The 16084-nt window shown below is 44.6% G+C and overlaps 1 protein-coding gene across 2 annotated transcripts in view; it reads right to left on the bottom strand.

Moving 5' to 3' along the window:
- LOC139447773 (tyrosine-protein phosphatase non-receptor type 9-like) overlaps positions 1-16084 on the bottom strand; it is a 41917-nt gene that overhangs the window by 20892 nt on the left and 4941 nt on the right. For both annotated transcript variants that reach the window (XM_071229293.1, XM_071229350.1), the window contains exons 2-5: positions 13646-13789; positions 11397-11486; positions 10359-10483; positions 9665-9770 (exon numbers count right to left, since the gene is read on the bottom strand). In XM_071229293.1, coding sequence (XP_071085394.1) covers positions 9665-9770; positions 10359-10483; positions 11397-11486; positions 13646-13789 — 465 coding nt within the window. The remainder of the gene's footprint in view (positions 1-9664; positions 9771-10358; positions 10484-11396; positions 11487-13645; positions 13790-16084) is intronic.

Below are 16084 nucleotides of genomic sequence, written 5' to 3'. Positions count from 1 at the left end.
TATTATTGATTATTAATCATGTCAATTTATATATAAGAATATAGTTGTGCTTACTGTGTCATTTTGAAATAATTATATTGTTATGATGTAATATTGTACTATTGTTAACAATCTTTAGAACTTTAGTTTATTTCAATCAAGTCAAGTGGTCTGATCATTTTGATATTTTTTTATCATTCAATGAAAACGAGAAAAATGAAATAATATATATACATAGAAGAAATGGGTTTTTCAGATTAAAAACGATGTTTTATTGGTCTGTTTTCAGTCGTACAAATGGGTATCTCTCATACCCTGACGTCTAGTCGCACGTTTAAGAGGAAGCCAGAAGCTGGAATGTAAACATTAAACTTGTTTCCGTCCGCTTGCGCACGCACCTCCCTATGACATGTCACAAATCTCGAAGAATAAGCCATCAAGCAGGACTGGACTGGATTACTTCCCTGTGGGGATGGCTGGGTGGGAACGTACGACTGAAAACAGACCAATAAAACATCGTTTTTAATCTGAAAAACCCATAAGAATGCGTACATTCACCAGCAGCTTTTATTGTAACCTGTTATATGTTACGAAGTGTCGAGCAAAAACTCCAAAGTGAATAAAACACAAATTCACTGTCTTTTCTGAGAGATCTGTTGTGCCACCACGAGTGGACCAAACTGTTTGAGTCCTTCAACATCTTCTGTGGAGATATCTCTAAGATAATGCGAAGCAAACACTGAAGTAGATCTCCAAAAACAGCCCTCCATAATAGCTTGTAGCGAACAATTACTGTGGAGTGCTAATGTTGAAGCGATGGCTCTAACTTCGTGCGGATGAGAGGAGGTGGGAGGTGCGAGTCCTTGCGCCTCGTAAGCTCTGAGAATTACCGTTCTCAACCAAAATGAGAGAGTATTACGTGTAATCTCTTTCTTTGCATTGGTTGAGAGCGGTATGAACAGCCGTCGAAAATGTTGTCGTCGCTGTTCAGAACGCTGCAGGTAAATACGAAGCGCACGAACTGGACACAGGGAGAGATCAGCGTGATCATGTGGGCCCATAATGGCAGACAAGGAAGGAATGTAGAACATTCTCGGATCCTGGCCAGGAAGTTGATTTTTCGCTAAAAAATCCCATCTGAGACCAAGATGGACGTTGCCATGGTTACGCTGATCGAACGTCATCCGACCGACGTCAATGGCATGTATTTCCGAAATTCTCGCAGCCGTAGCCAGCGAGAGAAGGAAAGCTGTTTTCTGAGACAATAAGTCGAACGCGACCTGATCGAGAGGCTCGTAAGCCTGACTAGACAGGTTGCGCAGAACGACATCGAGGTCCCAGGCCGGCGGTCGGAATTTACGTGACTGATCTTCAACCATGAAGGCACGTAGAATCTTCTGCAACTCCGGTACTTTAGTGAGATTGTCGCCCGTAGGAGACGGCACCACTGAAGCCAAAGCTGCCAGATATGCCAGATGACCGGAGAGAGACTTGGAACTCCGCCACCTGTGGTGGGGTCGCTACCGCCGGGTTGAAGCAATGAGACCTGGCGAAAATGGAGAAAGTGTTCCACTTGTCATCGTACAGCTTACGAGTAGTAACTCGATGTGCCGATGAGACAAGCGCTGCCGCTTTATCCGAATAGCCTTTCTTCATTAACGAGGTCTTAAGCAAACCCAGGCGTGAAGCTGGAAGTTCTTTATCCCCGGATGCAAGTCGTCGGTGTGAGGATGAAGAAGGAGGTCGTCTCGATCTGGCAACGGGAACGGTGGTTGATCGATGATCTGAAGAAGTTCCTGGAACCACGTTCTGGCCGGCCAATAAGGCGCGACTAAAAGCAGACGTAGGTTGGCCGTTTGACGAACTTTCACCAGTATCGATGGTAACAGCACCGTTGGCGGAAACGCGTAAGTGTCTAGACCCTCCCACGATATCGCTAGAGCGTCGTGGTCCCATGCCCGTGGGTCTGGAACCGGCGACACGAATCGAGGGAGGCGGTAGTTGTACCGGGTTGCAAAGAGATCTACTTGGGGCAACCAGAGTCGATCTGTCAGCAGATGAAAGACTGTCGGATGGATCATCCACTCCGTGGGAGACGGCCTCAATGGTCTCGACAGGGCGTCGGCTATCACATTCTTGGCCCCCGGGATGTGACGGGCGCATACGCCCATGTCCAAGTCGTGGACGAGGGCGAAGAACCTGAATGTCCGGTCCAGAAGGGCCGCCGACTGAGTCGTTCCCTGTTTGTTGACGCAGTGGACGACTGTGGAGTTGTCAGACTGTATCATCAGCCGTTTCCGACGGAGTCGAAGTTTCCAAAACTCGACCGCCCGAATCACTGCTTCCATCTCGAGGCAGTTGATGTGGAGGACCTTTTCTACTGGCGACCACAGCCCGGCCGCTTGGTCGTCCCCGAAGTGCGCTCCCCAGCCTTCCAATCTCGCGTCTACGAGTAGGTGTAGTATGAACGGAGGCTCGCTCATAAAGACGCCTTCGCAAACGTTCGACGGCTGGAGCCACCACTCCAGATGACAACGTAGCTGCGCCGGAAGTGGAACCAGGAGATTGGGAAACTCTAGGTGGGGGTACAGCAATCTCTGCAGCGGACGAAGTTGAAGACGACCTCGTCGAGTCAGGTCTTGGGCCGATGTCAACAGCACTTCCGAGGACTTCCTGCCACGTGTGCACCGACGCCGGGGCATGTAGAAGTCTCGGAACGCTGCTGACAATCTTGTCCCAACGGTCTTGAGGTACCATGACCAGATTTACTCCCGTCTGGAAGCGTATCCCGATGTACTGTAGATCCCGAGTTGGTACCAAGTCCGACTTTTGAAGGTTGACGATCCACCCGAGGTACCGTAGTAGACTCAGGGTGGTCGCCAACTCTTCTTGAAGGGCTTTTGTGAATTGGTGAGCTTGGAGCCCGTCGTCTAGGTAGAAGGCGACCCTGATCGCCTGCCGATGGAGCCATTCTACGACCCTCTTCATGATCCGTGTGAAAATGCACGGGGCCGTAGAAATTCCAAAAGGGAGGGCCGCCCACTGGTAATGAATACCTTGGTATTCGAATCGGAGGTACTTCTGGAACTCGGAAGCTATTGGTACATGTAGATACGCGTCCTGAAGGTCTATCGAGACGAGGAAGTCTTTCGGTAATATCATCCGACGCAAAGAGCTATAGAGGGATATCATGGTGAATGTGTCGGGTTGTTGGAGGTATGTTGCGTTGAACTTTTTGAGATTGAAAATAAGCCGCATCTTTGTGCAGTTTTTCTTGGGTACTAGAAAGATGGGCGAGTAGTACCCCGGCAATGGTGCCGATGTCCCTAGGCGAAGTACGTAAGGGTCGTTGAGGAAAACCCACTTGTGGGCATAGTGATGAAGTCTCCCCCCTACCGGTAGCTCGTCTAAAGGTAGTGTCACCGGGGGAGACTCCAACCACGGCAACGGCGGGGGAAGGGACCTCACTTCCTCCCCCACTGGCACTTCCCCCTCTGGGATACTTGGAAAAGGAGACCTGGCGACCTTTCCTGTCGGAATCTCTCTTGCGGGACGGCTGTCGAGGCACGTCCCTACGGAAGGCCCGTTGCACATTCTCGTTTCGGTAACGTCGTCGTGGGGCGTTCGAAAGCGGTGGCCGTCTGGACAGGTGGTGTGAAGCCGAAATGATGATGTCACGCTCGGCTTCCCTGGAGTACTTGTCCAGAACGTCGTTGGTACGAGCGTCAAACAACTGTTGCGATGACCACGGGGCCCGTAGGAGTGACCTGCCATGACGATCAGGTAGGTCAGTGCAGTCGATGTAACCATGGCGACATGCCGTAGTAATCTGGCCCGATACATATCGGGACTGGGCGAGGACGTCCGAGATCCACCGTTGCATACAGGTGAGGACCGATGGCACCGTCCTGCCGTCCTCGTCCTAGGGTTCTTTCTCCTCAAAGTACACTGAGAGGGCCTCGATTGCTGTCGACAGCATAGCAAGCAGTTGTAGCTGGTGACGAACAGCAGTGTCCATGGATTCCAAATGCCTGTCTTCTACTAGAATCTTGGAGGGCGCTGGTTTCTAGAAGAGTAGCCCCCAATCCAAATCCCTAGTCATGGGTGACGAAAACGGCATGCCATAGATCGGGTAACGAGATCGACCAGGCGGCTTGCAGAAGCTCTGTCCAGGCAGAGCAGAGGCAAAGTTATGGTCCATATCGTGAGCCATGGCTCTGAAGACATCGGGAGGAGAAAACTGAAGAGACTGCAGCGTATCTCCGACCTTAAAGCCCGCACGCGTCGGTTTGTCGTCGTCTTGTGATAACTCAGGTAGAAAGTTAGATAGCCAAGCAAACAACTCAATGTCTTTGGGAGGCCTAGGAGGGCTTTCGTCACAATCCATCGTCGACGTCGATTGTGGAGGCGTAGATGAAGGAGCCGGTGTACTAGTTGACGGGCCATGGACCCCCAACGTAGTCGAATCCTTCTTGGTCGACGCCGTCGAGGCGAGGACCGCCGCCGTGATCTGGGCTATCAAAGCCGGGTCGATATGAAAGTGAGACGAGGTCGTCGTTCTGTCACTATCTTCACTACGACGCTGAACTCCCAAAAACTCCCTGCGAGAACGTCGCACGTCCCCGTGGGGACGAGGGCTACGATCTCTAACTGTAGAAGTACTACGATCCCCATCGTAGTTATCGTCCGAATCGTACCTACGACGACCACGACGGCGATGGACGCCCTCGTGTCGTGTACTGTCTCTCGACGAGGCACTCGACCTGTCGTCCCGACTTAATCGTGACCACTGTCGTCCCGCACGACGTCCCTATCGTCGTTGGAAGAACGAGATACGGACCGACTGGGGACCGTAGTCCCCTCATGGTCTTCGTCACCACCCGGTCCCGTCGTAACAGGGGAGGTTGAGTGACGCTCTCGATCAACCGATTGACGAAGATCAGTCGTGCGGGTAGTATCATCAGCAGGCGAACGGTCACGTGACTTGTCGAAAACAGAAGTTGACTGAGGCGGGTCTTTATCAACTGATTTCTTAGGTGTGGCCGACCCGACACCCCCAGGGCCTGATGTGGAGGGTGCAGAGTCCAAGGATCCAACCGATGTCCTTCTCTGCTTGTAGCGCTGGTCAGCGGCCCGCTTCGCCAACGCACGAAGATACAAGTTAAAGTTTATTGAAGACAAGTTCTCACATTCTTTACAACGTTTATCCAACGAACACGTTGAAAACCCGTCCTTAATGATGCAGGAAGGACAATACTTGTGAGGGTCCACTTTAGACAGTTTTCGTTGACACGAGGCACAAATGCCCGACATATTGCCACGTGTAGAATCACTGTCAAACAGCGAAACACGCGTTGAACACAACAATGGATTACCAAGGATTACATTCCAGGAGTCTACAGGTAAGACATATTATTATTATTACTTTATTAGAACAACTGTAGATAAGCGATAAGCACTAGTAGAATCCAAACTAGCAGTCTACAGCGAAAGACTTTCTCGAGCGACCAGCTCAGAGGCGCGCTGAGAGATTTGTGACATGTCATAGGGAGGTGCGTGCGCAAGCGGACGGAAACAAGTTTAATGTTTACATTCCAGCTTCTGGCTTCCTCTTAAACGTGCGACTAGACGTCAGGGTATGAGAGATACCCATTTGTACGACTGAAAACAGACTAAAACATTTGTTTTCCTTGTCAAATAAGGATGATAGCATGAATTTATCTCATGCTCCTTGTGAAAATTCATTCCATTTCTTCTTCGAATGTACCTTATATGATGATTTTAGGGAGACATTACTGACAGCTATCGATAATCTTGGAGGACAAAAAACTCTACATAGTATTCTTTTTGGTGATTCAAATTTAGATGTTTTCCTGAATACAAAAATATTCTTGTCTGTACACAAATTTATAGAAACGACTAACAGATTCAGTAGATAGCATATTATCGTTTCCAAACTGTTAATCATTATTATTGTTAAATCTATATTCAACAACTAAAATGTATAATATTAGGATATGTATGAGATGCACACTGTCTTCACTTTCCAGCACATTGTACATATCCTTCATATGAGCACTGTATATATATGTTTCCACAATGTAAAGCTTCAACTGTAAATTGTTCATTTTCCTTATGCAATATCATGTATAACTGTATATAGGGAGAAGGCGGTAATAAGTGCTGCCCTTTGTCTTTTTGGACAATAAAATATGTTTAATAATATTTTATCTTGTGATCTGACAAAGTTAATATTTTCAAGTCAAGATATCAACTTTAGTAAACCACATGAAGAGATAAACATTGCATTTGACAAAATAAATTCAAGTCTTATATTTTCTTTGTGATCTTCATGACCTTACTGAGAAAACCATAGTGTCAATGAGGCAGACTGACTGTAGGTGTGACAAAACGTGATATTTCACCTGATTTTAATAAAAATCTTATTTTTTTCACTCTAGTGAAAGTATGTTTTCAGCATGGTCAGACTCAACAAAGTATTTCATGATTAAATACATACCGGTAATACAACTATCAAAACGTGTTTCATTAAAACAAGAGTGAATTTCTGTGTGACATTGATATAAAGAGCTGTAGTCCACTGTCATTAAATTGATGCATCTGTTGAGTTTACTGTTTACACAGAATATACTGTTTGAGTTTTCGACATATCAGATGAATTGATGCCTTCAAAATTGTTCTAAAGTAGCATGTAATGTTACACACTGTGATTAATTTTCCTTAAACTTCTCTATTTTCAGAAGAATGTTGTTTTCTAAATAAGCAATATTTTGAGAGAAGGTGAATATGCATTTTTTATAAAAAATGTTATTGAAGTAGGAATATTATTACAATATTATTGAATTATTCATTTCAGGCCAGCGAGTCAACACAATGAAGTACTAGTATCCGGTGACGGATGTCTGGAGGAGCTTTCTGCTGACAGTACACAATGGTTACAATGTATGTCCTGTCAAAGGACGAGGAAGTGAAAAGCCATATATATTCAATCAACAAATGTGCTTTCTGTCACATTTCACTTAAATAGGACGAGGAAGTGAAAAGCCTTATTCACTCACAAATCAACATGGCCAATATTTATCGGACACTGAAAAAGCACATTGTACCATTTGTTTACAAGCAAAAAAATTATTTTCTCCTGGAATTTAATTAGGTGCTTTTGACTGACAAAGACACCCAGTCCATGTTAAGTTTTGAAAACTTATATTTTGAGAAATAAAGATATGAAAATTTTGGTTTGTTTTTCTTTGTTAAATATGAGGAATCCAGATTGTTCCATCAACCTAATTTGTACCAATACATATATTTTATCTTGGCTTGATTACCAATTGAAGTTGATTCCTTTTTATCTTTTGTTATTTTATCTGTACTCATATCTGATCAAGACATTTTCAAACTATTCAGGATAAATGTATTAGTAGCTTCCTTTTGATATACAATTACCTATCATCATACAGGATTAGGTGAGGGTGTTCAAGAAGTTGGTAGTTGTATCAATTCTTATATTTCTTCAATTTCATGCATTTATATTTATCAATTTTTAGTTTCCTTTTAACTTATTTTAAACAGTTCACACATTATTACTTTTGTCGTGCACGGTGCAATCTCAATCGGCAATAATCAATTAAGTAAGTGATGTTTAAAGAACAAGTAAAGTATCATCTGTCATTGTACACACTGAATAGAGTTATCGCCCCTTCTGAATATTTATTTTGACACACAAATTATTTTCATAATTAACACTGTTAATTATGTTAAAATGAAAATCATAGCAGAAAAAGCGTCTTTTGTCAACTGGACTCATTGCAAAACGATAGTGCGTTGTGCAGCAAACACCACTATGAAACGTGAAATAAACATGATCTCAATCTTGATCTAGAGTTCGCCAAGCCACGCATTGACTGAGCAATTTTGCAAAAGTACACTGACGTGTTTCATGTTATGCGGTTTATTTACGATACAAAACTTCTGTCATTGAATGTACTGTCACATTGTACCTATATGCCGACGAGGTTATGATCAAACAATCTATTTCTGAAATACGTATCTCGAAATGCACCTTTCGATTTACTTCCGGGATCCTGACAGCAAAATGCTAATTCCAGTGTATTACAGGCATATTTTAGTTGGACCTCACGATTTAATGTGAAATATCTTCTGTATTAGATACAGAGGATACCATTGATTGTTTGTTTGAAATGTACATCAGTGAAATGCACAACATGCTGTCCGTTCCCTATGAACTGATGCGACTCACACTGCATGCAGCTATGCTCTCCAAGCCTCGTTTTCGATCAAAGATGGCGAAAGTGTGAAAAAGGTCAATAGTCAGCTTTAGTCAGCTATAGTCAGCTATAGTCAGTTATAGTCAGCTATAGTCAGTTATAGTCAGCTATAGTCAGTTATAGTCAGCAATATTCCAATGGCTGAAGCATTGATCCACATAATCAGAGAACAATGACAAACAATCAGTCACAGAACCAATCTCATGAAAATCAGATCTTAGTTCTCGCTTCCGCCATACAAAGATCTTAGGACATCCTATTATGGGTCATGGCAGAACGACCTTTCTGACCAGTGAAATGACTGACAAGAACGGAAGTGGATATTAGCTAATCAGAAAGCAGCTATCTTGAGCATTTTGACACACTAGCTTATAACTGGCGACTTCCATTCCAGACTATGCTTTGAAAAATATTTTGACAAATTTCTCTATTCAAAATTTGAAAACTGAATAAAAGAAAATGCTGGATTGTATGATAGACGGCTAAGTTTGTATGGTAGTATTTCCCGTAGGCTATAGAAAGGCTCAAATGTTTATCCCATGGAAGGAAAGATAGACAATGATTTTGATGGAATCTGTCGTACAGAAATGTTGTTCTGATAACCTGTGTTAACCCTTTCAAGGCTACACATTCTGACTGTCACTTTCCCGATCTGGTAGGCACACTCTGATCATCTTCCCGAGGCAAAAACATCCACTAGGCTTTTAATCAAAGTCTTGTTTCCACCCTTGCCAAATCAAGCCCAAATTCCTGTGCTAAATATGATTGGACTATCGCACATATCGACAGTCCAATCAGAGAACGTTTCACAACATCAACATCCACGACTGGTACACCTTCGTATGAAAGTGATTTACCGCTGCCTGTCTTTGTTGACATGCCTTTTTCATCTCTTAAACCCCCCAACGATTGCCTGTTTTTGTGTCAGGATGAAATCGTGTATGTTTTCGTTATCTGATCGACTAGGTCGTCGCCAATGGTAGTCAGCATCTTTGTGAAGCTATACGAGATAAGAAAAGCTATCTGATTGGTTTTTCACGTTTTCATTACAAGGTTCACAACTAGTGGCCTACAAGAGGTTGTGCCAGGGTCGAGCCAAGAAAAGTGGCCTTGACGTGGCAAGGGTAGAAAATAGGCTTTGAAATAGGCTAGTGGACACCCTTGCCTCGGGAAGATGAACTCAGATCTGATTTTAAAGATATTGTCACAGAACCTCCTAATTTCATAATCCCAAAGTTTCTTATTCTTTGGTATACAGGTATTTGGTGAACATTTCCTGGTATGGAGGGTGGCTGAAAGGTCTTAGCCAAACTAAAAAGGATGTGTGAAATAGGCATACAACTTTTCAGCTACCCATTGTATATATGTTGTGTTCCTACCTTCAACAGGTTCAGAATCTTGATGCTGAGCTCATAGTCAAAGTTAGCATACTTTGAGTCTGTCATATCATAGACAAACACCAGGCCATGGCGCTGAGTCTCCAGGCTGCCACAAACAGAAACATCAGGTATATGTTAGTTTATAACACCATGACAGAATAATGACATCAGCGTTAGAAATTTGGTCGCTAGTCCTGTGGTCCAAATATTAAAGGTATCCTAGTAAAGGACTAGTAGAAATTTAGTAAAATCTAAATATTTTTTACATTTGTATACTTATCCTGCATTACTGCGCTTAAGGTGCATTAAGGAGTAATGCAGGATAAGTAAAAAATTTAGTAAAATCTAAATATTTTTTACATTTGTATACTTATCCTGCATTACTCCTTAATGCACCTTAAGCGTAGTAATGCAGGATAAGTAAAAAATTAGACCATTTTAAAAATCGCTCTTGATATCTGAAACATAGTAGTGAGTGAGTATGGTTTTACGCCGCTTTAAGCAATATTCCAGCAATTTCATGGCAGTGGACACCAGAAAAGGGCTTCACACATTGTACCCATATCGGGAATCGAACCCAAGTATTCAGCATGACGAGGGAATGCTTTAACCACAAGGCTACCTGACCACCCCTGAAACTTAGTAAACAACAACAGTATATAGATTTGCCTTCTCCTAGACAGCCAGGCCCTACCTGTGTAGTGCAGCATCAAGCTGGTAGATGAGACCTTTCAGGACAATCTGGTGGGTGGTCTTGGGGGGTTGATGGTTCCGGGCGGTGAATAATGCAAGAGCAGCACCGCTGTTGTCTCGACCATTCTGTACGCATACAAAAAAATGTCATACATGTCATGCAGGATAACTAACGCTTGTACAGGAAACATGTAGAACAGGATAACATGTAGGGCAGGATACCACTTGGCATGAAGGATTACAAAAATATTGCGATTTCAAAATAGAACAGGAAGTAAAGTGTCACGCACGCACGCACGCACACCACCACCCCCATAGGGATCATCAAATGGTTCTATCCCACCTCTCATAAACATTTAACACCAAGTGGAACATCAGAGCCCAAGTAAACACCAAGTGAACCATCCCACCCCAAATAAACACCAAGTGGAACATCCCACCCCAAATAACACCAAGTGGAACATCCCACCCCAAATAAACACCAAGTGGAACATCCCTCCCAAAATAACACCAAGTGGAACATCCCACGCCAAATAAACATTAAATGGAACATCCCACACTAAATAAACACCAAGTGGAACATCCCACCCATTCTAACTTCAAATGCTTCCATCACAATCAAACATTAAGTGGCACCGCCTTACCCCATATTAACATGAAGATAGACACAATTTTTTGGATAACAACTTCTTTAATACTGTGAAAAGCGACGTTTCGGTATAGATCCTTATACAGTTGTATACTGTCAGTCTTGCTTGACAACGGTATAAAGATCTATAGCGAAACCTCGCTTTTCACAGTATTAAAGAAGTTGTTATCCATAAAACTGTGTCTATCTTGTCATCTGTCAACTTCTAAGTAATGCGTATCAAACAATATTAACATAAAGTTGGCATAAACAGGCATCAAATGGCTCCAAAGACTTATCATGAGGGGGCACCTCACCTCTCACCCCTCATCCCTCACCCCTCCCCACTCACCATGCCTACACATGAAAATACCAATATACCAATCTAAGAGAGAAACAGTGTGCACTCACCAAGATGGTAAACTTTTCTGTGGATATTTCTCTCTGCAAGTACTTATCACTTGGGTCAATATTCACCAAATCTTCTCTTTCTCTTACACCCTGACAACATAAAAACATTGAAATCATGATAACTTTGACAAACCAATCCAGTCACCAACACTATACACACTTACTGGTTCTCCCATAACCCTCAAGTTGCTAACACTATACATACTTACTGGTTCTCACATAACCCTCCAGTCGCCAACACTATACACACTACTGGTTCTCACATAACCCTCCAGTCACCAACACTATACACACTTACTGGTTCTCACATAACCCTCAAGTTGCTAACACTATACATACTTACTGGTTCTCACATAACCCTCCAGTCGCCAACACTATACACACTACTGGTTCTCACATAACCCTCCAGTCACCAACACTATACACACTTACTGGTTCTCACATAACCCTCCAGTCGCCAACACTATACACACTTACTGGTTCTCACATAACCCTCCAGTCGCCAACACTATACACACTTACTGGTTCTCACATAACCCTCCAGTCGCCAACACTATACACACTACTGGTTCTCACATAACCCTCCAGTCGCCAACACTATACACACTTACTGGTTCTCACATAACACTCCAGTCGCCAACACTATACACACTTACCGGTTCTCACATAACCCTCCAGTCGCCAACACTATACACACTTACTGGTTCTCACATAACACTCCAGTCGCCCACACTATACACACTTACTGGTTCTCACATAACCCTCCAGTCACCAACACTATACACACTTACTGGTTCTCACATAACCCTCCAGTCACCAACACTATACATACTTACTGGTTCTCACATAACCCTCCAGTCACCAACACTATACACACTTACTGGTTCTCACATAACCCTCCAGTCGCCAACACTATACACACTTACTGGTTCTCACATAACCCTCCAGTCACCAACATTATACACACTTACTGGTTCTCACATAACCCTCCAGTCACCAACACTATACACACTTACTGGTTCTCACATAACCCTCCAGTCACCAACACTATACACACTTACTGGTTCTAACATAACCCTCCAGTCACCAACACTATACACACTTATTGGTTCTAACATAACCCTCCAGTCACCAACACTATACACACTTACTGGTTCTCACATAACCCTCCAGTCACCAACACTATACACACTTACTGGTTCTCACATAACCCTCAAGTTGCTAACACTATACATACTTACTGGTTCTCACATAACCCTCCAGTCGCCAACACTATACACACTACTGGTTCTCCCATAACCCTCCAGTCGCCCACACTATACACACTTACCGGTTCTCACATAACCCTCCAGTCGCCCACACTATACACACTTACTGGTTCTCACATAACCCTCCAGTCACCAACACTATACACACTTACTGGTTCTCACATAACCCTCCAGTCACCAACACTATACACACTTACTGGTTCTCACATAACCCTCCAGTCGCCAACACTATACACACTTACTGGTTCTCACATAACCCTCCAGTCACCAACACTATACACACTACTGGTTCTCACATAACCCTCCAGTCGCCCACACTATACATACTTACCGGTTCTCACATAACCCTCCAGTCGCCCACACTATACACATTTACTGGTTCTCACATAACCCTCCAGTCACCAACACTATACACACTTACTGGTTCTCACATAACCCTCCAGTCACCAACACTATACACACTTACTGGTTCTCACATAACCCTCCAGTCGCCAACACTATACACACTTACTGGTTCTCACATAACCCTCCAGTCACCAACACTATACACACTTACCGGTTCTCACATAACCCTCCAGTCACCAACACTATACACACTTACCGGTTCTCACATAACCCTCCAGTCGCCAACACCTCAGTATGTACAGTGTTGGCGACTGGAAGGTTAGTACTTACTGCTTCTCCCATAAGAACAGTCCTCTGTATATGAAGATATGAGTGGTGGATCCAACACTTTGGTGAATAATTTACAAGGAACAAACATACAAACACAGACACAATGAATTTCAACAATGAAGCATTAATCCTCTCATTACGTTTATGCAACCCAAGGAAGCAGGCTTGACTATAATGAAAATAACAAGGAACTTGCAACCATGAGTGTACCACGGGGTCAGGACCTGACTGAAACCAAGAGACAGGGAAACATCCCACGCCTCCCTCCCTGCTGTGTGAAACCAGCCAACATCCTGCTGTACCCACCTCATGGGAGATGAACAAATCGATGGCCCTTTTCAGGTCAAACTTTCTGGCCATAAGAAACTTGACTCCATCGTTCCATGTGACCTGCCCCTGCTGCTTGAAGACCCTCTGTCTGTTCACCTCATCCAGGAAGTGCTGCACGACCTGCACAGAAACACACACATCACTTCAGGGACATCACTCATGTATCTCCACTGGCAATCACTGGTATCACTTCACTGGCAACACGTGTTATCTCGGGAACACCCTCTGTATGTAGTCTGACTAGAGTTACCCCAGGGACACCCTCTGTATGTAGTCTGGCTAGTGTTATATCTGGAACACCCTCTGTATGTAGTCTGGCTAGTGTTCCCCCAGGGACACCCTTTGAAGGTAGTCAGTCAGTGTTATCTCAGGAACACCCTCTGTATGTAGTCTGGCTAGTGTTATATCGAGAACAACCTCTGTATGTAGTCTGACTAGAGTTACCCCAGGGACACCCTTTGAAGGTAGTCAGTCAGTGTTATATCGGGAACCCCCTCTGTATGTAGTCTGGCTAGTGTTCCCCCAGGGACACCCTCTGTATGTAGTCTGGCTAGTGTTATATCGGGAACACCCTCTGTATATAGTCTGGCTAGTGTTCCCCCAGGGACACCCTTTGAAGGTAGTCAGTCAGTGTTATCTCAGGAACACCCTCTGTATGTAGTCTGACTAGCGTTACCCCATGGACACCCTCTGAAGGTAGTCAGTCAGTGTTATCTCAGGAACACCCTCTGTATGTAGTCTGACTAGAGTTACCCCAGGGACACCCTTTGAAGGTAGTCAGTCAGTGTTATATCGGGAACACCCTCTGTATGTAGTCTGGCTAGTGTTCTCTCAGGGACACCCTCTGAAGGTAGTCAGTCAGTGTTATCTCGGGAACCCCCTCTGTATGTAGTCTGGCTAGTGTTATATCGAGAACAACCTCTGTATGTAGTCTGACTAGAGTTACCCCAGGGACACCCTCTGAAGGTAGTCAGTCAGTGTTATATCGGGAACACCCTCTGTATGTAGTCTGGCTAGTGTTCCCCCAGGGACACCCTCTGTATGTAGTCTGGCTAGTGTTATATCGGGAACACCCTCTGTATATAGTCTGGCTAGTGTTCCCCCAGGGACACCCTTTGAAGGTAGTCAGTCAGTGTTATCTCAGGAACACCCTCTGTATGTAGTCTGACTAGCGTTACCCCATGGACACCCTCTGAAGGTAGTCAGTCAGTGTTATCTCAGGAACACCCTCTGTATGTAGTCTGGCTAGTGTTCTCTCAGGGACACCCTCTGAAGGTAGTCAGTCAGTGTTATCTCGGGAACCCCCTCTGTATGTAGTCTGGCTAGTGTTCCCCCAGGGACACCCTCTGTATGTAGTCTGGCTAGTGTTATATCGGGAACACCCTCTGTATATAGTCTGGCTAGTGTTCCCCCAGGGACACCCTTTGAAGGTAGTCAGTCAGTGTTATCTCAGGAACACCCTCTGTATGTAGTCTGGCTAGTGTTATCTCGGGAACACCCTCTGTATGTAGTCTGGCTAGTGTTCCCCCAGGGACACCCTTTGAAGGTAGTCAGTGTTATCTCGGGAACACCCTCTGTATGTAGTCTGGCTAGTGTTATCTCGGGAACACCCTCTGTATGTAGTCTGGCTAGTGTTCCCCCAGGGACACCCTTTGAAGGTAGTCAGTCAGTGTTATCTCGGGAACCCCCTCCATATGTAGTCTGGCTAGTGTTCCCCCAGGGACACCCTTTGAAGGTAGTCAGTCAGTGTTATCTCGGGAACACCCTCTGTATGTAGTCTGGCTAGTGTTATCTCGGGAACACCTTCTGTATGTAGTCTGGCTAGTGTTCCCCCAGGGACACCCTCTAGAGGTAGTCAGTGAGTGTTATATCGGGAACACCCTCTGTATGTAGTCAGTCAGTGTTATCTTGGGAACCCCCTCTGTATGTAGTCAGTCAGTGTTATCTTGGGAACACCCTCTGTATGTAGTCTGGCTAGTGTTATCTTGGGAACACCCTCTGTATGTAGTCTGGCTAGTGTTATCCCAGGGACAACTTCTGAAGGTAGTCAGTCAGTTATCTCGGGAACACCCTCTGTATGTAGTCTTGCTAGTGTTCCCACAGGGACACCCTTTGAAGGTAGTCAGTGTTATCTCGGGAACACCCTCTGTATGTAGTCTGGCTAGTGTTATCTCGGGAACAACCTCTGTATGTTGTCTGGCTAGTGTTATCCCAGGGACAACTTCTGAAGGTAGTCAGTCAGTGTTATCTCGGGAACACCCTCTGTATGTAGTCTGGCTAGTGTTATCCCAGGGACAACTTCTGAAGGTAGTCAGTCAGTGTTATCTCGGGAACCTCCTCTGTATGTAGTCTGGCTAGTGTTATCCCAGGGACAACTTCTGAAGGTAGTCAGTCAGTGTTAACTCCGAAACACCC

The sequence above is a fragment of the Haliotis cracherodii genome, unplaced genomic scaffold (genome assembly GCF_022045235.1).
Source record: "Haliotis cracherodii isolate W230 unplaced genomic scaffold, xgHalCrac1.p SCAF_1, whole genome shotgun sequence".
Taxonomy (NCBI): domain Eukaryota; kingdom Metazoa; phylum Mollusca; class Gastropoda; order Lepetellida; family Haliotidae; genus Haliotis; species Haliotis cracherodii.
This window is presented reverse-complemented; position numbering and strand designations above follow the sequence as displayed.